Here is a 24,758-nt window from a genome sequence, read left to right as displayed (position 1 = left end):
CCTTAAGCAGCCGATTGGCCAGAACCTTGGCCAGGATTTTGGGTTCCGCGTTAAGGAGAGAGATGGGGCGGTATGAGGCGCAGCGGTCACGAGGCTTGCCGTCCTTATAAATGACCACTATGGTAGCAAGGCGCTGCTCGAGGGGGAGGCTGCCAGCCTCAACCGCCTCGAGAAACATGTGGCGCAGGTGGGCGGCCATCTTGTCCGGACAAAGTTTGTAGAGTTCAATGGGCAGTCCATTTGGGCCCATCGCCTTTCCCGAGCGCAAGGATCGGATAGCAAGGGCAATCTCATCAACGGTAAAAGGGGCCTCCAAGACAAGGCCATCCTCATCCGAAACAGTAGGCAGGGCAATGTCTCGCAACAGTAGCCTGGAATCGGCCTCATCCCGATCACTAACGGGCGTATATACCTTCCGGAAGTGGTCCACAAAGCAATCCACAATTTCACCAGGATCAGAGACACTCTCACCAGACTCGCGAACAATGACAGGCACAACACGACTCGCTCGCTCAGCCTTATCCAGCCACGCCAGGAGCTTGCTAGCCTTGTCGCCCACATCATACAGTCGGCCTAATTGATTCGATCGCATCAGTTTAGCAGCATCCGTGACACAAGCTTTATAGTCAGCTTGTTTTAGCTCCAGAGTGTGCAACAATGCAGGCGTGTCATTCCCACCCAACTCACTTTCAAGCGCAGTAATCTCAGTTTCAAGAGCCAGAACAGCCTCCCTCTTTACCCTACGCTCTGCAGCAATGAGTGATAGGGCAGAACCCCTGATAACCGTCTTGAAGGCCTCCCAGAGAACAGTGGGGGAAGTGACCGAGCCCACATTCTCGTCGAAGTAGCAATCAATTGCCTTAACCAAATCTGAACGGAGCCGGGGGCTTCGGAAATGCCAGGAAGGAATCGGGGGGACCCTGTTGCCAAGTAGACCACCCACAGTAATCCTAAGCAGCAAGGGGGAATGGTCCGAAATACCCCGGGGAAGATGTCGTACCTCCCGAACGGTGGACAGAGTGGAGGCTAACATAAAGAAATAATCAATACGGGAGAGGCTGCCATGCGCACCAGAGTGAAAAGTGTAGTGCTGGAGTGTGGGGTGTAATGAGCGCCAAACATCCACTAAGCCAAAAGTGTCAGCCATCTCACTGAGCCACATCTGGGACGGAAGCAGGACCCTAGGGGGAAGTCGATCACATTCACCAGACATAACAGAATTGAAGACCCCGCCCAGGATTAACAGTCCATCCGGAAGACCAAGGAGAGTCCTGCCAAGATCGGCATAGTTGGTAGCCTGCAGTCCTGGGGGAATATAGACAACAACCAGCACAATCTGTTTACCCTCCCACCTCCCAGAAACAGCAGCGTACCGCCCACGGTCGTCAAGGATAAGCTCGTCAATAGCGAGAGCAAGGGAAGACTTCACCATGATACCCACACCCCGGGACCCAGAAGTGAAACCAGCATGTGCAACCAGGCGATAGCCCCGGCGGTCGAGGGCTTTACAAGCATTTCCAATTAAGTGGGTCTCCTGTAAGAACACAACATCAGGGGCATGGCGCATCAAGAATTGTAGTACAATGCCCCGCTTGATCCTATCACCCAACCCGTTTACGTTCCAAGAAAGAACCCGCATTTCACCCCCCCCCCCATTACGACAACTACATTCCACCCCCCTCCCCCTCCACAACCCCAAGTTCAGAGTGATTGCAGACTGTGAAATACCATGAAAACAGAGACATAACAAACTGAACAAAACACAACCAAGTCCCCAAGAACCAACCCCCCAACAGAAACCCGTTACAACACCCCCCTCCCTGCACCCCTGCTGACTAAAAAGCCACCCCCAACTGCAGTGTGCCTGTCGCCCCATCTTATCTACACAAAGAACCCCCCGAGGAGGAAGGGAGAAATCACCCGTTCCCACACCGCCACGGGCAAAACCATAAAGCACACAGTTAGTTTACTCAGTACAATACGTAGTCTCAGTCCGGACCTCCGGGGCCCCATATTACTCCTGGGCCGTTGCACCACCTTCCGCACCACCAGGGCCTCCGCTCCCAGAGTCATCTGTCGGCAACAAGTCCAACCAGTCGGCAGCACGCTCCGGTTGATCAAAAAAGTAGGCACGTTCTCTAAATTCAATCCGTAGTCGGGCTGGGAACAACATGGCGTACTTCAGTCCCCGTTCTCTCAGGCGACGCTTCACACCAAGGAACCCCGATCGTTGTCGCTGCACTTGGGGAGTGAAATCAGGATAGATGGAGACAGAATTGTTGTCATACTTCAACGGGCCGTGTTTACGGGCGGCCTGGAGGATAGCGTCCCTGTCTCGATAATGAAATAGTCTTGCGATGATAGGCCTCGGCGGGCCTCCTGGTTTCACTTGTCCTCCTGGAAAACGATAGGCGCGCTCTACGGCAAAGAACTTACTGAGTCCAACCGGAGCAAGTTTGGCAACGATAAGTTCCTCGACCAATAAGTCGATCGAGGCAGCACCATCACATTCCGGCACTCCGACTAGGCGTATGTTGTTTCGCCTGGCCCTGTTGTCATAGTCCTCCATACGCTTGAGCAGTAGATCGTGCGAGGCACGCAGATTCCCAATCTCAGACTGTGCCTCCGCCATGTCCGTCACCAGACTCGACGCCTTAAGATCTAATGCCTTCACCCGCTCATTTGTTTTGGCTAAGTCGGCCCGAATAAGAGTAACATCCACAGCCACCGTGTCTATTTTGGACACGATGGCTTCGTATTGCTGACTCATATCGGCCTTAAGTCCAGAAATGGCAGCCAACAGATCTTGGAGCGATACTTCCGAAGAGGACGGCATATCCGTTTGAGGTCCTTCAGCGCCCACGCTTGTAACACCGGGGGAGCCTCTCGGCTGGGTGTAGCGTTCGATCATGTTGGACTGGATCGACCCCCCCCCCCCCCGGGTTGCAGCCTTCCTGCGTTTTTCGGCCTCAGCTTTCGTTGCCATGTCACATTCGATGTCGGCCGAGTGGCCAGGAGAAGCTGTGAGACGGAGGAAAAATTCAGAAACTCCGATGTGCAAGTCAAGAGGGAGTATCGCGGCCTCCTTGCCAGTCCAATGATGGAAAGTGTGGACCGTGAAGGCAGCAGGCGAGGGCAGAGTAGGAGGAGACAGAGACAATGAGGCAGGAAACCGAAAGCGAAAGCAGTACACCTCCGGTGGGCCAGATGCCAGGCAGCCGTTGTTGTTGAATTACGGGTCGGCCACAGTAGGCAGCCGAGTCCCCGGTCGCGCCCGTGGGCAGGCCAGAAAGTTGAAGACGACAGAAAAATGGTCCCCAAGGTCCGATTTCGACCAAAAAAGGATCGCCAGCATCAGTAAGGATAGTGCTTCAAAAGCCCGTCGAAATGATCAGGATAAGTGTAGGATAGATGAAGAAGGGCGGCGCGGGTCTCGGGAGCTCTCTGCTCACGCGACCATCTTGGATGCCCGCGTAGCTCCTCCCCGATATGAACTGTTTTAATTAAATCCTTGTTATGTAGTATCTGAGACTATGTTTTAGGGTAAATTGATCTTTTTAAATCATTTATTCATTTTGCACTATGCACTTTCATATGTGAGTACTGACGAATCCACTGTTATACCCGAAGCAACCATTTTTTCTGGCGAAGTAAACTGACTAGAGGACATCCTAAAATTGTGTTAGGCAATCTCTAGTGATAAATATGTGTGCCATGCTACGACTACTCCTGTTTAATCAACTGTTTATATATATATATTTTTTTTTCTGTATGTACTGGTATTTTTACTTTAAAGGTCACACTGACCGAAATAAAGTTTTTATTGAATTGAATTGAATTGTTTGGACAGCTAAGTCCACTGAGAAGGGTTCTTTGCCTGCACAGTCCTGTTGGACTCTCTGGTTTGAGTCCATCCACAGCCCACCTCCCTTAGGTACTGGTTTGTGATCCTCTTTCTGGTATAGAGTCTATCTAGCCACAGATTCCTCGCTGAACCTCTCATCCTCCCGTTTCTGTGGTGGGACTCTATCCATTAAAAGGATCCCACATCTAGGAATCTGCGCCCTGTTGTACCACTTGCTTTTGGGGCCCCATTTGTGGCGGCGCAGGCAGTCTCGAAAGCAACTGGCATCAGTGCCCAGGAGTAGCGCCTCTATACTCCTTTCATTTCCTTTCTGGAGTGGAAGGGCGTCAGTGCAGAGGTGCACTGCGCCACCTTCCAGCCTGTAGAGGTACTACTAACAAAAAATCTGGGTCCAGTCTGATGCCTGAGGAATATTCATAAAGTGAGGAATCTGCGCCTGGATAGTCTCTACCAGAAAGAACGTTACCAAAGGTAAGTAACTTCAGTTAATTATTTAACTGGGTTATTTAGCATTCATAAACTAATGTAAACACAGGAGAGGGCCAAAAGGCAATCCTTCTCTTCTGACAACAGGTAAAAAGGCCTGCCCTGCATCTATAATCTGTGGGGCTGCCACCTCTGCTAGTCCTTCAGTGAGCTGACGGTAGTCCCATAACTAAAAAGATTGGTGCACGTGGTGTGCCCCCTCCAGACCAAAAAGTCAACTTCTGTGTCTCATTCCTGTCTCAGAAAACCCTCAAGTGTGATGTTATGTATGCTGAGGCACAAACGTTTAAAACCTGCAGAACTTACTATGGGGAGTTTAAGATGGATGCAAGCTGGTGTTTTTGAGGTAGGGAGATTGAAGGACATTGATAGGGACCTTTCCCATCCCACTACGTAGTGTGTGCGATGGGGTGTCTCAAGTTTCTTGTCACCATACGCGGCCACACTCCTTTTCACCATGGCAGCAGTCCTTCAGTAAGACAAAACAGACCGAAACAATACGCACAGTGATCCGAACTTCTGCCCAACAATGAAGCGGAGGTATTATCTATAATTACCAACCCTTGGATGGTGTGATCAGACATACACTCATTATTTCATTTTCAACTGTATTATGTAATCGGTCCATTTCAGTTCAGTTAATTATATTCACCCTATGAAAAGTGATTTAGAATTTCGTTGAATTATCCACTTTATGAAGTCCTCCAATGCCTCCCTTGGGATGGTGGGCACTGAAGAAAAAATCAGTAATAAAATGTTGACAAACACCCTTGTGTTTTTTCTGTTTTTGCCAACAGACAGACTGGTTCAACCAATATAAGAAGTCACTCGCTACCTATATGAGGTCATTAGGTGGCGAAGAGGGCCTGGACATCACACAAGATATGAAACCTCCAAAGAACCTTTACATTGAAGTATGTACATTAGAAATTCAGAAAGTTAATTTGTTAGAATTTTATTGCATGTTGTGTTGTGCTTGCTTGCGATGAAGGTTTCTCCATTTTAAAGAGCTGTAAATGACAAGTATATCAGCCTTGAAAGGATGAAAAGTTGAGTTGGACTCCAAGATTCAGATTAGGCAAAGGCAACGGTTCTGTTACACTGGCTTAATTTCGCTTTTAAGTTGTGAAATTACACCACATGATGTATTTATACTGCAGAATTTTAGCCCATGAACAACATGAACGACCATAAAATATGTGTCTATTATTCACAGCACTTGTATTCTATGTACTTTGTTTTATGCAATATGCATCCTTGCATCCAAAGTCAATGTGAGGATGCGTTTCACGCTAAAATATAGTGTTAAATGTCATGTTTGCATTTCACGTGATATTGCTTAATTTTTGTTGAATTTTGTGTAATTATGCAAATGTAAGTTACTGGAATTTAACACTATCATAATTCAGACATGCCAGTCGGACAGATTTCATCAGTGGAATTCAGCTCACTGACCCGTATAACTCACTCCGCCTGAAGTTGTGCCATGTGTAATATTTGCGTCATTTGCCTCTGACTGAGTGTTTTTGTTCATTATATTTATGTCCATAGTTTTAATAGAGCTTTGATACATTCTTTAGATGTGGTTATTACGTATGCACATCTTTAAAGATAATGGTATGATAGGCTGGGATACTCACACACTCACGCTCTCACACTCTTTCTCCACTTTCCCAAGTGCTTCCTAGCACACACAGGATCACGGACAAAAGTATAACTGTTGCAAGATTGTATTTGCTGTGATGGAAAACAAACGTGCATGCCTCTGACACTAGGCTGTGTCCTTGAGAGAGAGAGAGAGAGAGAGAGAGAGAGAGAGAGAGATATATATATATATATATATATATATATATATATATATATATATATATATATATATATATATATATATTTAAACCTGGATTAAACACACAAAAGGTGTTGGAAGGAATGCTTGCAATAAGTCTAATCACTGGCACTCACTCGGGGTAGCAATCCCACCTGTTGTTGTTTTGCCCATTGTGCCACCTCAGCTTGGTCCCGCCATATACAGCTCAGTCTTAACTCTGCTCCAATAGGAACGGTCAGGCACAAACTGCCAGGTCTTTCTTGAACCGGAATACAAGAACCCAAAGACATGCTTCGGTCTGATTTGGACTCGTCAGTTCTATGTAGCTTGGTTCCAGTGGCACAGTGAGCACGAGACCTACATTTGATGTAATGCCCTACGTGGCCAAGGGTATGCCCAGGTGTGGTCCCTTGCTCACTGAGGCACTGGAACCAAGCCACACCTGACAGACATGCCCCAATTAGGGCGAACCCCTTCTTTAGTTGCTTGTGTTCCAGTTCAGGGAGGACCTGACCTGTCAGTTCAGGCTGGACTGTTCCTGTTCGAGCAGGGTCAAGACTAATATGTATATAGGTGGGTCCAAATTGAGGTTTCATGATAGAGCAAACAACAATGGGTTGGAATACCAGCCCAATCGATTTCTAATAGTTAGCCTTTTTGCAGGCATTCCTCCCATCGCCTTTTGTTGTCAGAGGGCACTATTCACACCTATTCCTCTTCTTGCTTGGAGACACCATTTTTTAAAGCAATTATACATGATGGAATGGATTTGTGTATTCTTTGCCATAAGATTAGTTATCTCTTTTCTATACCCTACACTGATCTTATAATATGTATTTCCACTTCAAGCTTGGGTGTATCACATTTGTTATCAATGAACATAGCACCGCAGCAACAAACTTTGTATATTATTTGGAAAGATGGTACACCAACAATGGCTAGTCAGTGGTTACTGCAACTGAGTGGTTTAGGAGATATGGGGTGCTAAGGAATGTAGATCCATTCCATACATTGATGTCTAGATTTTGGATCCAAAGGAATTGGAATCCTGCTATTACTGGTAGCCAGTAGTTTTCATCCATCATTGTGTTGCTGTCTGAGTAGCCCTAAGTGACAATGGTATGCCTCTGTATGGGTTTTAGGTTCACTGCATCACAGGGCTTAACCTTTTCTCACATCGCTGATAAGGCCTAATAAAGTCAAAACATGTCTTGTGATGCTTCAGTTCCCATTCAGAGGTGACATAACCTTGCGGATCAGGCTTGCCTTTCCCTTTTACAAAATACTCAAAACTGATTTGCATGTGTATAATGGCAAGCATTAGGTAAAGGGATGAAGGCTACCTAAGATTATCTGCAAGTCAGGTGGATTCAAGCATTTCCACTCGTAACCGCTTTATTGAGCATGAGCTTTACAGATGCTGTAGTGCAGCAGTGAACCCCAGTGTGAACCAAAACAGGCTTCCAGGCCTGTTTTCCAACTTTGCTTTCAGGGTTTACAGTTTCAATCTCATTCAGCTAAAACACTCAGTCTCTTGTTGCAATACATGTATTGATAATGTGTGTATAGAGCATGCTACAAACTGAATCATCTCATGGCCCTTCCAGGTAGTGCTCAGGCATACTGCTGCACAGAAATAGAGCTGAGATACATTAGTGTGAGAGCATGGAGAAGTGGAGAATCTCCATGGTTTCCCTGTCCTTTCTGAAGATGAAAGTTGTATTAGTAACCCTGAATTGGGGTGTCGGGGTCTTTCCATTGGTCCTACCATTGACCCTTGTTAGATTTGGGGGTCTCTAGTTGACACAGGAAGGTACTTGTGACAAATAGGGACCCTTGCCTCTAGACAGGGTGAGGGGGTACACTTCTAAAATAACCCCTGCTCACCCCCTTGGCAGCTCGGCACGAGCAGACAGGCTTATCTCGGAGGCAATGTGTTAGGCATTTGTGACCACATACAGTAACCCATTGACAACACTACAGATGGACACCACACAGTGGTATATTAAAGATAAGTATTCTTTATATAGACTTAACACAAGACCACAAACAACAAAAATCCACAATACTATACTTAAAAATGGTAGTTTTAGCTTAGTTCATTTCAGTTCTTAAGATGCAACACTTTGCGTCAAGGTACCTTACGATGCGTTGCGCTTCTACAACAGGAAATGTTGCAGCTATGGAAATGCGGCAAAGGTCCGGTGCAGAGAAATAAAGACGTGAAGATCTTCCAGATGCGGCACACTTCTCCGATGATGCGAGAAGTCTCAGTTCGATGTGTCCACTGCAGCGGCTACACCCTTGTTCAGCGAAGCAACGGCAACAGCTTCTGCTGTGACACTCTTCTCCGACGTTTGCGAGAAGCTTCCGCACGATGCGATAACTACAGCGGCGACATCGAAGATGCGACTGCAGCAGCTCCGACGGTGGCGGCTTCTCTGGCGATGCGAGGCGCTTTCCTCGATGCGGTGCAATACGACAGCTACAGCGCCGACATTCAAGATGAGACGGCAGCAGCAGCGACACACTTCTTCCTCGTTGCGAGACACTTCTCTTGATGCGGTGCAATACGACATCTACAGCGGTGACACCCTTGTTCAGAGATGCGACAACAGCAGCGACACGTTTCCTCTTCGTTGCGAGACGTTTCTCTCGATGCAGTGCACACTACAGCTACAGCGGCAACCCCTTGTTCAGAGATGCGACTGCGGCACGCTTCCACTTCGTTCCAGGGCGCTTCTCTCGATGTGGTGCGATACGACACCTACAGCGCCAACATTCACGATGCGCTGGCAGCAGCAGCGACGGGGACACGCTTCTTCCTCGTTGAGTCGCGCTTCCAGCTCCTTGCGGCATGCAGTCCCTCAGAAGGCCCAAAACAGCAGCAGGCACTTCCAAAGAACTCTGGGGAGCTGGGGTTTAAGTCTGTTGTCCCTGAGACTTCAGCAGGAGGCAAGCTCTTTTCCAAGCCCTTGGAGATCCTTACAAGTCGATGAAAGTACACAAAGTCCCTTTTTCCTCTCTTTGGCAGTCAGGCAACCACTACAGGCCAATCCCCAAGCAGCACTTCAGCTTAGGGATAGTCTCTCCTCAGTTTCTTCTGGTTTCACTCCTCAGCAAATGTTTATTCTTGTTTGTCCAAAAGTGATCTAATTTCTTGGGATCAGGGTCCCAATATTTCTACCCTAAAATCCTTTGTCCTCTGAGGGCAGAGGGGCCTTTGCCCAGTCCAAACCAGTTCTGGAGCACTCCGTTTACAAGACTCCTTCTTTCCTTCCTTTCACAGGCAGAGCAGAAACATCAGACGCCCCACAGGAGGTGGAGCCAGCATTGTGGAGGGAAAGCACAGCCCTGGAGCACTTTGTTGACAGGATTCCTTCTCTACTTTTACTGTGCAAGGCAGAAACATGAGCCGCACCCCAGGAGGTGGAGCCAGCATTGTGGAAGGCAGGCACAGCCCTAGTCAAGGTTCAGGTGCAACTCCTCCCACCCATCTAGCTGCAGATCTCTCTATTCACTACTGGGCTGACTCATTCTGTCTCTTGGAATCCCCCAGCCCTGTCACTCAAACTCCAGACAAGGAATACACAACCTAGCAGAGGCAGGCTTTGGATAGTTAGACAAGAAAATACCTACTTTCTAAAAGTGGTATTTTCAAACACAGAATGTTAAAACCAACGTCACTAAAAGATGTATTTTATCATTCTGAGTTCAGGCATACTAAACTCGAATTTCTACCATGTTCCCTGAGTCAGTTAAGATTATAAGATGCAATAATCTAACTGCCCATTCTGGCCTATGGAGAACAGGTAGCCTTGCAATAGTGAAAAACGAATATGGCTGTAATTCACTATTAGGACATGCCACACACACCAGGGCATGTCCTACCTTATACTTACAGTGCACCCTGCCCGTGGGCCTACCATAGGAGTGTCTGATATGAAGAAAAGAGAAGGTTTAGGGACTGGCCAGTGGGTGCACTTGCCCAGTCAGCATGACAGTACCAGACTGCACACAGGCTCTGCAATGGCAGACATAAGACACATTTGACAAGGCTGCTTCTGTGGGTGGCACAACCAGTGCTGCAAGCCCACATGCAGCATTTGGATTTACAAGCCCTGGGCACACTCAGTGCACTATACTAGGGTCTGACAAGTAAACCAAATCAGTCAATTATGGAATCACCAATTCACAGTAGGGAGCAATTGCACTGTGGCACTGGACAGCAGTGGCACAGTGCCCAAAGCATCTAACACCAGCAAAGGCACACGAGGCAACAACAAAAATGGAAGGGAGACCCATGCCAATGGTGCCAGGTCTAACAACCCTAAAGAAGTTGCATTACGGTTCAATGATTCGCTTCTTCGCCCGAAGCTTCCCCTCGTATAACTCGTGACACCTTCCTCCTTTTATCAGTGTCCCCGCTTGCCCTTAAGAAGAGCAATAAATTAACAGTCTGTCATTCACCTTTCTGCCACCTATTATTCCCAAGTGTGGTGTTATGACTAAGTTTTGATAGGAAACCCTTCTTGAACCCCGCCTATTGGGTAATCTCTCTCTCTTTAAGCTGCAAGAGTATATTCTATAGGTAGGAGAAGTAGTTGGTCCCTTCAATACTCCATTATTTCTAACATCCGGGGCCGTATTACACAAGGTGCTTCGGGGTGCAGCTGGCGATTTTGCACACTTTGCGCACCCCCTGGGCCTTTTGGTATTCTAGAAGGGGCTGCAGATGCTTGTGTGGCCCCTTCTGTAATACCCATAGCGCTGGCACACATAAAGCACCAGCGCTATCTTCAAGGGGTGTTCCCTCAATTGCATGGGGGTGTGCCCCATGCAAATAAGGGAATTCCTTTACCGCTGTGCCCGTGCTGTATTACAGACGCGGGCGCAGAGGCAAGGAAGCTGTCAGGGGGCGCACTGAGAGCGCACCACATAAAAGGTGGCGCACTGTCAATGCACCCCTGATGGCAACACTCTTGCGGGGCTAAAAGGGGGTCCCAAGGACCCCACAGATATCCCCTTGCAGGCTGGTGCAGTCACTGACTGCACCCGCCTGCAAAGGGATCTCTAATCCCCTTTAAAAGTGCAGACAGGTTGCGGCCTGCACTGGGAAAACACGGAGCAGCTTTAAAGCAGCCAGTCCGTTGTTCAGATGAATTTGCTGCCCAAGGCAGCGCAAGTTCGCTGCTGCCCTGGGGCAGTGCATTTGCCATAATGCAGGTCATTTTCCTGGATTGCGCTGGGTGCACCTTTTGAACGGTGCGCCGAGTGCAATCCAGGAAAATGCCCTGCATGTATAATATGGCCGCAGGGTGTTCTTGAGGACTCTCCCCGGTCAGCCTTTGCAATTCTAAAATTACCAAAGGGGCTATATGATGTAGTGTGGCCATGTGAGTCCCAAAGGACAGCACCCCCTGGCAAATGAAACAAACCTTCACAAGTCAATATTTAAAGTCAAAACCATACCGGTTTATTCAAAATTAGACTCATCATAGGAAGCAAAAAGAGTAGCTATATGCAAATCATCAATCAGAAAGCATTTCAACATAGGGACATGCTTAGTAATGTGTCAAAATATTCTGAGTTAAAAGTCAAAACAGGACTGACAAGAGTATGCGTTCAAGGAAATCAATGAATGGTCTGGCACACGTCCCAAAAGAGCACCCGTTATAGCAGTAAAAAAAACGCTCATGACATGGTGTGCAATAAAGTTATGATGACGACAGCCAATGCATTTTCATAAACACATGTACATTAACTGCACCTTCTTGAAAAGCTTTCAGTATGCATAGTTAATACTATCCCTTAACCTAATAGCAAGAGAATAACATTACATCTTTGCACTTAAATACAGTGTTCTCTATAGAATCATCCAAAGGAACAGGAAAGGTCCTTGGCGTGTTACAAATATGGACTGCACTTTTAATCAGCCCAATCTCCTTTCCTGAAAAACCCAAACCTCCTTATTCACTGTACGTTTTAAACCTGAAGGTAAATGTTCCTCTGTAAAAACTGGGAACATTTTAACTCTTGACTCTCAGGATTTTATTATTAAGTTTTTATCTTTTGCCTAAAATGCAACACCATCTGGTGTAAAATAAATTGCACAATTCATTTCACAAAGCAAGTCCCATCCTAGCAAATTAACTGAACTCTTCCTACTGATTTTGAATGTATGACGATATGATTCATGATTGGACCAATTTTTATGTGGACTTTAGCTGATGACGTTTTAGGTACTTGAGTATTTGAAATACCTACACATGCCTCACAAAATAAAATAAAAAATTCCCTCCAGTGCTTTGAATAATCTACTCAACCTAACCGTAATGTGCTTCACCCATAAACTTGTCTCAAATTGTGGGATCCTTGGCAAATATTTTACTTCACAGTCACCTTTTTCTCCATTACCATATACGAGAATACATTGAAATATGTGAGTTTAGCATGTGTGCTGTACAAAGAAGTTTCTGCCATCCCTCTGCTACATGTATAATAAAAATGTAGTCCACATATATGGTACACATAACCCCTGAGTTGCCTTTTTTCACTAATAGAATTATCATCAGGGCAAGGGCAGGAATATTTCTCGGTTCATATTTAAAAACTTTTTAAAATTAATTTATCACAAAAGCAAAATGCAGTAGCGCACTGCCATTTACAGACCGACATTTTCCAATGAAATGGTCACAAACTTTCCCACTACCATGCAGTTTTCCTGATACAGTGTGGGGAAATCTGGTTTCAGCAAATATTTATAATTTGCACATCACCAAGTATTCTGATTTGTTTTGATCTTATTAAAATGTATGTTTCTATTTCACTTTATAATTACAAAAAAGTGTTACTACTGAAATGTATTTTAAGACATTTTTACTGTTCATGTACAAACTATTCAAATGTTATGCTCCCAGCACGACTGTCGGACTGTTCACTTTACAAAATCCTCTAACTTTTATAGTCTGAGATATAAAAGTAAACATCAGCCTCCGGGATAAACTAAACAGTGATTTGTTAGAAGACATAGCTTGACATTTAATCTGTCTTGAAGCACCCAGCAAATGACACAAGATAAAAGGCATGTTTATTGCTTATTCATTTTGTGAATGAACAGAACACCTGTTATTTGCCAGCATACAGGGCCGGTAGGCCCTACAAATAGCTTGACATGATTAAATCTGACTCGCCACAGTGAGAGATTTCTTGAGGCCTGCTACAACTTGGACTTCTTTTCTTGAGAGTGTGTTATATGTAATGTGAAAACATGACGCATGAGCAAACATCAGTAGAGCAGCTATACGTGGTAAAACAGTGCAGGCCGAAAACTTGTGCTGATGAGAAAGAGGTGAAGAGTTTACTTTAGAACAGTGTGCATGACCTGTAAGGTCATAGTTAAAGGAAAACTCATGTTTAGCAAGCTTAAAGGAATGTATGGTCTCCACACACAAGCACACCAGTTCTATTCTGTGTTTTCGAATAGATTGAAAACTGATTAGACAATAGGAGCAGGAGATCAAATTAGCCAAGCACACACAGAATCTAATAAGAGCTCATAAGGGCAGAATGGTAAAACACACTAACCAACAAGCATGCATTTCACCCAAAATGCACACACATTCAAAAGTAGAAGAATGCTTAGTTTATTAAACATTGTTAGAAAATGCAACAAATGATGTGTAGAGAAATAGATTTAAAAGTCTAGGGTCACAGGTGACCTCATGTTTGTTATAATCAATGTGTACCAATGTGTAACCGTCTAGTAATCTGTTTTCTGAAATTTTTGTAACCCCCATTGTTTAACTCTGTATAAAAGAAGCTGCCTGTGAAGAAGCAGATTGAGACCGACTGTTTACTGGTGTGGACTTGCCATTCTCCCTGTCATGACAGTAAATAGCTATTTTTACATTGCCAATGAGAAGTCTGTCTTTTCTTCATGTTTAAGTTACCCTGCAACAATTAGTACGTTAGGAACTTCCTATGGTCTAATTTTTGAGCGGGTAGCACATGTATCAATCAAAACCTATACTTGATGGCCTTCACCTCTTCTTTCACAAAGGGCCTTTCTGATCTATCTCTAGGAGTGTGCCATGCATGCAGTCCTCCTCTCCCCTCAGGCACCGTCATTATGCTGAACGTGGTCCTGTAGGAACTCTGTACCCGCAAATTCTGGAAATCATAATTAATCACTAAATATTTTCAAAAATTCTGTTTATAATTTTGCATAGGCTGTTGTATAAGTTGAGCTGAACACAACAAGATAATCTCCCTCAAGACCTAAATTCTTCTAAATGGATTTCATCTACCTATATACAGTGAGCACCCCAACCAAATAAGTAACCCACTTACACCAAGTCTAACAACAATAGTAAAAATATATTTCTTTTATTTCATTTCTTTTATCAAAAATGTTTTCATTAATTATGCATATTTTTTAAATACTTATTTTCATTTTCAACATAAATTCTAAATATATAAATCAACACAACACAATAAATGCAACTAAATAATGGACCCAGGTAGAGAAAAACAATACAACTTCACAACAACCATTCAAAACCTACTCACATACAACCAGACAAACCATCACATTCATAACATATCTGGGGAACACAACTACAGAATAGCGACGTAGCTGGAAGGACCAAAGACAAGAACTGCAGAAATGCAGGATGGTCTCAAGACAATGGTCGACGGGTTTCGGTGGCTGAGAGATGTGATGTCACCTTCATCAGGACCTGCCAGATATAGTGCCCTAACGAGGGCCACTCCACCCGGGAAAGAAATACCACTGCAAGGACAGTTCCAACTGTCCTATATTTCACTACAGACTGCTGTGTCTAAGTAATGAGTCTAAGGGTCAGATGTTTCTTAACCAGTTGTTAACAAGCACCACTCTCAAAATCCTGAGGTAATTCAACACTGTTTTGTTGTTTTGATTTTTCTAGTAGCTACTCCAAAGGGTATTACTCCTGGAAAAAGTCTTCAGAGGGAATCTATATAACAACCGTCCATCAGTGTACAAAAATTCTCCTGCGCGGGGCATCAATATTCATAAAAAAAAGCCTAAGTAGTGCAAGGAGCCTAGATTGCCCCCAAATATTCCAACGTATCGCCTGCTTCTAAGTTTGCCGGTTGTCTAAGTTTACACTTTTGGCTGTGCAGGCGACCGCCATAACTGACGGCACGTCTAATCTTCACGGCTACCTCAGTTGAAGGCATATTCCCATTGAAACGCTTGGATTCCGTATGATCTGCACACAACTTGGCAGGGCTGGGGAAACTAACTGTATCCTAATTTGTTGCAATTTTATTTGTATTTTGCTACATTTGCAGGACCATTGGAGAGTCATTCTGACATCTGTTTGTATTAAATGTACAATTTTTTCCAGTGGCCAGTCTTTCCGCTGATGTGGCATGGGTGATTTCTCATCTGTGCATTATTAGCATTCAGACTAACACTAGGACCAAAAGCAGATCAAAGCATTCCGGGCGATTACCGCATCCATAGGGTTACACTTATCTGGAGTGCCTGATTAGTGTGTATCTGGAAGAAGACTTCTTCATGCCTCCCCATTCATCCTCTGCAAGAGGTTTGTCAAAATTGCATTGCATTAGCCGCTGTAGGTGAAATATTTCCTCATGTTCACTTCTGATGCTGGTTGCCCAATACGTTATACAAAGATGGGGGTTAAACCCATATAGTCACGGGGACCTGGGTGCTATGCTGTACATATAAGAGGGGTCCCCGTAAGGGAAGTGTATTGTAAAAGACATACACTAAAGTGAAATTACCAAAGGATCATTTAGATAAACATAGACAATAATTTTGAAATTGGTATATATGATTTATTACCAAGAACACAGCGTAAATGCTGACAAATTAATAAATTAATTTATGCAAAGTGACAAGCCCCAAAAGAAGGAATGGAAGGTAGTGCTCTGGGAAGTGAAAAGGGAGTAAGAAGTATTGACACAGTGTTGAGAAGGTTAACATCCAAATTCAATAACAGTACAGAATAATTACAATACAAGTGCCCAAATACAATTTTTTAAGGCGAATTTCACACATAGTCAATAAATCATATTCAACGGTCACAGCTAATTGCTTGACAAGTTGGGGGTGTGCCGGAATCTCAAGGAAGAAAAAAGTCGACGTTTCGACCCCTATTAAAGTCCTTAAGCGGGGTCTTCATCAGGACATCATACTGAAGAAGGGGAGGGGAGGGGCAGATCTGTGTGAGGAATAATTAGATTTTAGTACACAATGAGGACAACAGTTGTTCATCCTATCTATTAAAGAGAAACTAAAATAGGTTTACCATGGGGTACGGCCCAGCCGGGCTCTGTACAAGGTATGGCCGCCACACCAGGAAGTAGTGGTCAGTCCAACGAAGTGGGAACCTCAGCTACAGAGGAGACAAACATAACTATAAGAAGATCGGCTATTCTAATAAATAAAAAATAAAAATTAAAATTAAAATACTTCTGTCTTAAGGGGTTGTACCCAGAATCATTAGGTGAAGTAGGGAGTGTTGAATTTCACAGCGGGACACAAATAGTCCTGATAATTACCTACAAGTGCTGTGCTCCTGCCTGTCAACCAGGTCTACGTTTGATGCATGGAAAAAAATATATGCGCTGCTCCAATATTCAACTGGAAAGAGAGAATACTAGGTGTGGTAAGCATACATGGTAGGTGCTACAGGTGTGCAGCCAAAAAATTCTCGTGGTTAAACAAATTGAATGGCTAATACTCACTAGAAATTGAGGCGTAGGGCCTCAATGAGACTTCAATCAAACTCCGTCATAATAGAAGAGCGGAGTAGTAATGAATTAGAGGCGGGATGCACCTCCGGCGCTCGCGTATATATTCTGAAAATAAGTGATATATTTGTATTGTTTTAAAAAAACAATAAATTAAACAATTGGCGAGTCGCGTGCATTACCGACACTGATAATAGCATTTACTCACATAAAAAAAGGGCAGCGTTGTTTAAAAAGCGTGCTTTAGACTCCAGTTCTTGCGTGTGAATCCTAAGAGACAAGGGCACAGTTGTGTCATTACGGTACAAAGGTCACTAATTACGGCATTACTGATAACTAAATGGGCAGTTACTCACAGTACATTTTATCAAACTCCGTCATGCATAGAGGAGCGGGAAATGATCAAACACACACTGTGAAATAGAGCGGGGTTTCAACTCCGGCGCTCGCGTGTGAATTCTGAAACAAGGGATACATTTGTATCGTTTAGAATTAAACAGCAAGCGAGTCGCGTATATTGCGTAAATTGAGTAAATGCTATCATCAGTGTCGGTAATGCACGTGACTCGCCAATTGTTTAATTTATTGTTTTTTTAAAACAATACAAATATATCACTTATTTTCAGAATATATACGCGAGCGCCGGAGGTGCATCCCGCCTCTAATTCATTACTACTCCGCTCTTCTATTATGACGGAGTTTGATTAAAGTCTCATTGAGGCCCTACGCCTCAATTTCTAGTGAGTATTAGCCATTCAATTTGTTTAACCACGAACATTTTTGGCTGCACACCTGTAGCACCTACCATGTATGCTTACCACACCTAGTATTCTCTCTTTCCAGTTGAATATTGGAGCAGCGCATATATTTTTTTCCATGCATCAAACGTAGACCTGGTTGACAGGCAGGAGCACAGCACTTGTAGGTAATTATCAGGACTATTTGTGTCCCGCTGTGAAATTCAACACTCCCTACTTCACCTAATGATTCTGGGTACAACCCCTTAAGACAGAAGTATTTTAATTTTTATTTTTATTTTTTATTTATTAGAATAGCCGATCTTCTTATAGTTATGTTTGTCTCCTCTGTAGCTGAGGTTCCCACTTCGTTGGACTGACCACTACTTCCTGGTGTGGCGGCCATACCTTGTACAGAGCCCGGCTGGGCCGTACCCCATGGTAAACCTATTTTAGTTTCTCTTTAATAGATAGGATGAACAACTGTCGTCCTCATTGTGTACTAAAATCTAATTATTCCTCACACAGATCTGCCCCTCCCCTCCCCTTCTTCAGTATGATGTCCTGATGAAGACCCCGCTTAAGGACTTTAACTAGCCTACCAATAGGGGTCGAAACGTCGACTTTTTTCTTCCTTGAGATTCCGGCACACCCCCAACTTGTCAAACAATTAGCTGTGACCGTTGAATATGATTTATTGACTATGTGTGAAATTCGCCTTAAAAAATTGTATTTGGGCACTTGTATTGTAATTATTCTGTACTGTTATTGAATTTGGATGTTAACCTTCTCAACACTGTGTCAATACTTCTTACTCCCTTTTCACTTCCCAGAGCACTACCTTCCCTTCCTTCTTTTGGGGCTTGTCACTTTGCATAAATTAATTTATTAATTTGTCAGCATTTACGCTGTGTTCTTGGTAATAAATCATATATACCAATTTCAAAATTATTGTCTATGTTTATCTAAATGATCCTTTGGTATATTCACTTTAGTGTATGTCTTTTACAATACACTTCCCTTACGGGGACCCCTCTTATATGTACAGGTTGCCCAATACAGCCTGACTCTTTACCATTCTTACTGAGGGAACCACCAGGTCTGTGTCTTCTGACCACATGGTAATAAGGTGCCCACCAACCTTTGGGCCATTTGTACCACGTCTGCAGCAGGTGCTTTCTTGTCACAGCCAATCCATCTCCGGATCAATGGCGGCTCCTCCGCTAAGGCGGAGGAGCGTTGCCCTACTGAGCAAAAAGGAACAATAAAGGAACAGTAAAATGACAATAACTTATTGTTATTGTCATTTTATTTTTCCGATTGCATGCTTTTCAGTGGCCTGTGTGGGGCTCGGGAGGAGTGGTTTGCACTCCCAAAGTGCGCATGAACTGTTTGGAATGCCCTCTTGGGCCGACCAAACAGTTCATGCGCACTTTGCATGTTCCCCACACAGCCTGATGAGGGACATGCACAGGCTCCCTATTCCAGTCTGAGCCCCGATCATCGGCACTCGGACCAATCACAACGCGTTGTGATTGGCTCAGTGAAGCATGTGTGTTGTGTGCTTCCTGCTGCCGGCCGGACTGCAGACAGGAAGAAGGAAGAGGCAGCAGGCCATTCTAATGTAAGTGTTTTTTTTTTTTTTTGTTAATTAACACCCCTCACCACCCCAGTCCGGTAGCAGACACTACTGTTCTGGATACCTGTATTGTATTAGGGAGATTTTGAAGACTTCCAGAGGAAAACCAGGGATTGTGTCACTCATGATTTTATTTACCTCACAAACCTGTACAGGTCAGTACATCCTTTCATCAGCCTGTGATAGTAACCACACTACTCATGAAATAGTTGGATTTAATCATGGTGGACTTGAATGTTCTTGACCCCAGCTGTAGGAGACTCTTCTTCTAGCTGCTGCACCCTCATTGAAACACTCAGCAGATGTACCCTATTCCAGCGATACAATCAATTTCAAGAGAATCGAAACTACATTTGCAATCACTGAGGAGGTGTTTCAATCGGCAAAGGATTTATTACAAATACAATAAATATCCACAAGCAGCTTCACCAACAGATGGGAAAGATTCACTGAAACCTAGCAAAGTTTTTCCTTGCCAGTCAAAACAAGACCGCACCAAACTACTAGAGAAGCAGGATGGATTTTAAACGCCCACCGAAAACAACTGAAGCAGCTCAAAAGGGTGTTAAACAGAACGCTGATATCACTGAGACACAATCCAGGGGATTCCTACCTCCAACCACTACTCCAACAAAGAAGCACACTCAAAAAATGAAAAATGAACATCAACAGAACTCAGGAAGACTAGTTCTGGGCAAAACTATTCTCCAATATCAAATAAAGAAACAGCACCCGATTTTAGGGCACTGTAAACAAGATAATGCTTCCATACCATGGGGGTGGCTTCCCTCATCTGTGAAGAGCCCTGGGCGGACTTTGAGCGTGTACTTCAATCGTCAGTTTAGGAGTCAGCCCGCAAGTACAGCAACAGAAGATATCCCAATCAAGGATCTACATTGCAGCTGTACCATCGCAACAACTGGCAATTACCAGCTTGATCCCAAGCCTTCCCACATAACCATAATCAAGTGTCAAATCATTTAAATCTGAAAGAAACAGGTTAGTATTAGATTCCTTACCTTAAAATATCCCCAGGCGTCAGACTGGATCCGGAAACTTTTGCGTAGCAGTAACCTTGCTCGTCGGTAGGCATCGTCTGCGGCTCCGCGTCAGTCATTGGCGTCGGGATGACGTCGGCGGAGTACTTAGACGCCGCCCTCGCGCGCTGACATCAGTTCTTTTTTCCGCGCCAGCAAGCGCCGATCCGGAAAAAGTGGTACCCTTAGTCAATTTTTGACTAAACTTTTTCGATCCTTTTTGATCCCTTTTCGAAGTCTACACGACTCCGACGGTACCGGTAGAATGCCCGGGTTTAAACTCTGCGAGGATTGTGACCGACTGATGTCGGTCACTGACCCCCATCGCCGGTGCCTGCACTGTCTGGGCTTCGACCACGATGACAAGGCCTGCCCCGACTGCCGGGCCCTGACGTCCAAAGCTAGGCGGGAGCGGTCCCGTAAGCGGCTCGAGCTCCGGCAGTCGGCCCGCGCCGCTCGAGGTCCCGGTCCGGACGGAAGTCAAGGGGCCGGTCGCGGGGTCGGAGTCACCATAGCTCCGGGAGTCGTCTTCGGGCTCGAAGTCCTCCTGTAAGCACAAGAAGTCGAAGAGGCATCATCGCTCTTCCGACTCCCCCCGACGTTCGCGCGATGCGGCCGGGCTTTCGGGTGACACCGCCCACGCCGCTCTGTCCGAGTCACGGGCGTCGCTGCCTGATTCATACCTTCCGGTCCCTGGGCAGAACGCGACGCCGGAGGAGATCGAGCGCTTCCGCATGGCCATGAGGTCGCTCTCTCCTCCGTCGGGTTCCGCAGCGCCTTCGGGCCCAGCGGTCCCGTCTGGGGGCCCCAGCGGGCCGGGTGCTACGGCCCCGATGCTGTCGGGTGCTTCGGCCCCGGCGCCGTCAGCGACTTCGGTCCCGGTGCCGCAGGGCCCCACTGGATCCAGTTCCGGATCCGGGTCATCGCCGGTCGACCTGACGACCTCACCAGCGCCGAACCCCAGGGTGCCGCCCCCCCCCCCCTGACTATCAGGAGATGGGTGACGAGGAGTGTTGGGAGGGGTCTGAGGACCCTCTAGCACAGGAGTGTCAGTCTCAACAGGACTGGACAGGTGAGCTTGGGGATGCCAGTGGTCTGGACACTTCGCCAGACACTGGTTTTGTCTCCCCTCCTACTGTGGCTTCGGAGGAGGGGGCTACCTACAGTGTGGTGCTGATGCGGGTGGCCAAGGCCTTGGGCTTTGAGTTCCCCATCGCGGCCGTGAGAACTAACCTCCTCACTGAGGTCCTTAAACCGCAGTCAAGCTCAGCTGAGCCTCTGCTGCCGTTTAATGAGACCTTGATGGACGTTCTTTTGCGCACTTGGTCCAGGCTCGCTACAGGGCAGCCTGTAGATAGGAACGTGGCCAGACGCCACCGCCCGGCTCTGGGTGACCCTTGCTTTCTGTCCACCCACCCCACCCCCGAGAGTCTGGTCATCCAGACCTCTAACTCCCAGACCGCATTCCCGATGGCTCCGCCCGATCGGGAATCCAAGAGGTATGAGCAATACGGTAAAAAGGTATTCTCCTCCCTGAGTCTGGGACTGCGGTCTGCCAACACCGCATGCCTCTTAGGCCGCTACACCCACTCTCTGTGGGACACGGTTGCTGACGTGCTGCCACAATGTCCGGTGGAGGTCAAGACTAAACTCGCCCAAGCCCTTGCTGAGGGTCGAGATGCGGCACGTTATTCTATCCGGTGTGGGCTGGATACCACGGACTCACTGGGCAGAGCGATAGCAACAACAGTGGCGATTCGTCGCCACGCCTGGTTCAGGTCCGCCAACTTCTCGGCTGATGTCTAAAACACCCTTATGGACATGCCGTTTGATGGCCGTCGCCTCTTTGGCGACAAAGCAGACCATGCGCTTGAGCGCTTTAAGGACTCCAGGGCTACAGCCAAGTCCTTTGGCCTCTCGGCCCCGCGCCAGCAAATTGGGTGCCTTTCGCTCCTTTCGTGGCCAAGGAAGGGGCGCCCCCACACGTGCTGCCAGCCACGCACCGCAGACTACCATCCAGCGCGGTGGCGGTCGTGAAACCGCTGTGGCGGCGGTCGGGGACAACGGCGAGGCCAGTCCACACCTGCCCCTGCAGCATCCTCCTCAAAACCCTCCTAGTCCGTGCTTTCAGGCCCATGTGACGCCAGTGGGGGCAGGGTTCGCCATCACCGCTTCCACTGGCGCACTGTCACTTCGGACAGGTGGGTGCTGCAAATCCTCGAAGGGGCTACTCCCTCCCCTTCGAGGCGACCCCTCCAGCCATGCCACCGCAATACCACTGCGTGTCGGGGATCACTTGACACTTCTACAGGAGGAAGTTACGGCCCTCTTGGCCATGGGGGCCATCAAGCGCGTTCCTGGGCCAGAAGTAGGGTGTGGTTGTTACTCCCACTACTTCCTGGTACCCAAAAAGGGCAAAGGGGGCCTACGCCCTATCTTGGACCTATGGAACGTCAACGGCTTCCTCCAGAAGGAGAAGTTCAAGATGCTGGCACTGGCTCAGGTCTTAGCTCCCCTGGACCTAGGAGACTGGATGGAAGCGTTGGACTTGCAGGACGCTTATTTCCACATCCCCGTCCTGCCGGCCCGCCGGCGATACCTGCGGTTTACGGTAGGCCACGAGCACTTTCAGTTTACAGTGCTCCCCTTCGGCCTCACCAGCGCCCCACGGGTGTTCACGAAGGTGATGGCGGTGGTCGCAGCTCATCTGCGCAGGTTAGGGGTTTCAGTCTTCCCCTACTTCGACGACTGATTATTGAAGGCGGGCTCGCCCCAGACAGTCGTTAGCCGCCTCCAGACAACAGCAGACCTCCTGCACCAGCTGGGGTTTTCCATCAATGTGCCGAAGTCACACCTGTGTCCCTCTCAGAAGCTCCTCTTCATCGGAGCGGTTCTCGACTCGGCGCAGTTTCGGGTTTATCCTCCCGAACAGCGGGTTCTGGATATTCAGGCTCTGATTCCGATCTTTCAGCCTTTATACCGGGTCTCGGTCAGGTTGACGCTGCGGCTTCTGGGGCTGATGGCCTCCTGCATCCTTCTGGTGCATCACGCCCGGTGGCGGATGCGGGCTTTGCAGTGGGACCTGAAGTTTCAGTGGGCCCAGCATCAGGGCAACCTGTCCGACCATGTCCTGATCTCGGAGGGCACTGTGAGACAGCTGCAGTGGTGGCTCACGGACCGCTATTGGGTCTCTCGGACGTGGCGCAAGGCCTCTTTCAGCAGTGGGGAGAGCCTTGGTTAGATCTATTCGCCACAGAAGAGAACGCGCAATGTCATCAGTTCTGCGCGTTGGAATTTCCAAGGCGGCACTCGCTCGGAGACGCTTTTCGTCGCGAGTGGAGTTGCGGTCTGTTGTACGCCTTTCCGCCTATACCACTTCTACCCAGAGTGCTGAAGAAGATCAAGCACGACCGGGCCCAAGTCATCCTTGTGGCTCCGGACTGGGCACAAAGGTACTGGTATCCCGAGCTACTCAGTATGTCTGTCGATCCTCCGGTTCTTCTGCCTCTTCAGGAGGACCTTCTGTCGCAGCGGGCGGTCCTCCACCCGAACCTGTCCAGTCTCCACCTCCATGCTTGGAGATTGAGCGGTGACAGTTGAGGCCATTTGACTTGCCTCCTGAAGTCTGTAATGTAATTCTGGCAGCCAGGCGTCCCTCCACAAAGTCGGTATACACCTGCAGGTGGAACAGATTTGTGGCATGGTGCACAGCAAAGGCTGTGGATCCTCTCTCTGCCCCTCTTTCTGAGGTTCTCCTTTTCCTTCTTTCTCTTGCCCAGCAGGGCTCTGCTCTGTGCACTATCAAGGGCTACCTTTCTGCTCTTTCAGCCTTTTTAAGGCTCCCTGATCAGCCTTCTTTGTTCAAGTCCCCAATTGTAAATAGGGTTTTGAAGGGCGTCACACACATATTCCCTCCTGTTCCTTTCGTGATGCCTCAGTGGGACTTGAACCTTGTACTTACCTATCTAATGTGCACTCCCTTTGAGCCACTTCATAACTGTCCTCTCCGCCTTCTTACTCTGAAGACTGCTTTCCTGGTTGCCATCACCTCTGCCAGGAGGGTGAGTGAGCTCCAGGCTCTTTCTTCCAAACCTCCTTTCCTTTCTGTTCATCCGGACAAGGTTGTGTTGCGGACAAGACCTTCTTTCCTGCCCAAGGTAGTCACAGCCTTCCACATTGGGAATTCCATCACCTTGCCCACCTTCTTTCTGCCTCCGCATCCCTCAAAATAGGAAGAGCGGCTCCACCGTCTGGACCCAAAACGTGCGCTTTCATACTATCTGGATCGCACACGTCAGTTCCGGGTGGATGACCAACTCTTTGTTGGTTACGTGGGCTCTAAGAAGGGACGGGCGGTGCACAAGCGGACCATCTCTCGGTGGGTCGTCTGGTGCAT

At 47.0% G+C, this 24,758-nt stretch overlaps 1 protein-coding gene across 2 annotated transcripts in view; it reads left to right on the top strand.

The window, feature by feature from the left end:
• GINS1 (GINS complex subunit 1) overlaps positions 1 to 24,758 on the top strand; it is a 344,403-nt gene that overhangs the window by 271,859 nt on the left and 47,786 nt on the right. For both annotated transcript variants that reach the window (XM_086927200.1, XM_086927199.1), the window contains exon 5: positions 5,149 to 5,265. In XM_086927200.1, the coding sequence (XP_086783326.1) occupies positions 5,149 to 5,265 (117 nt within the window). The remainder of the gene's footprint in view (positions 1 to 5,148; positions 5,266 to 24,758) is intronic.

Source organism: Lissotriton vulgaris, chromosome 6, assembly GCF_964263255.1.
Source record: "Lissotriton vulgaris chromosome 6, aLisVul1.2, whole genome shotgun sequence".
In the NCBI taxonomy this organism is placed as follows: domain Eukaryota; kingdom Metazoa; phylum Chordata; class Amphibia; order Caudata; family Salamandridae; genus Lissotriton; species Lissotriton vulgaris.
This window is presented reverse-complemented; position numbering and strand designations above follow the sequence as displayed.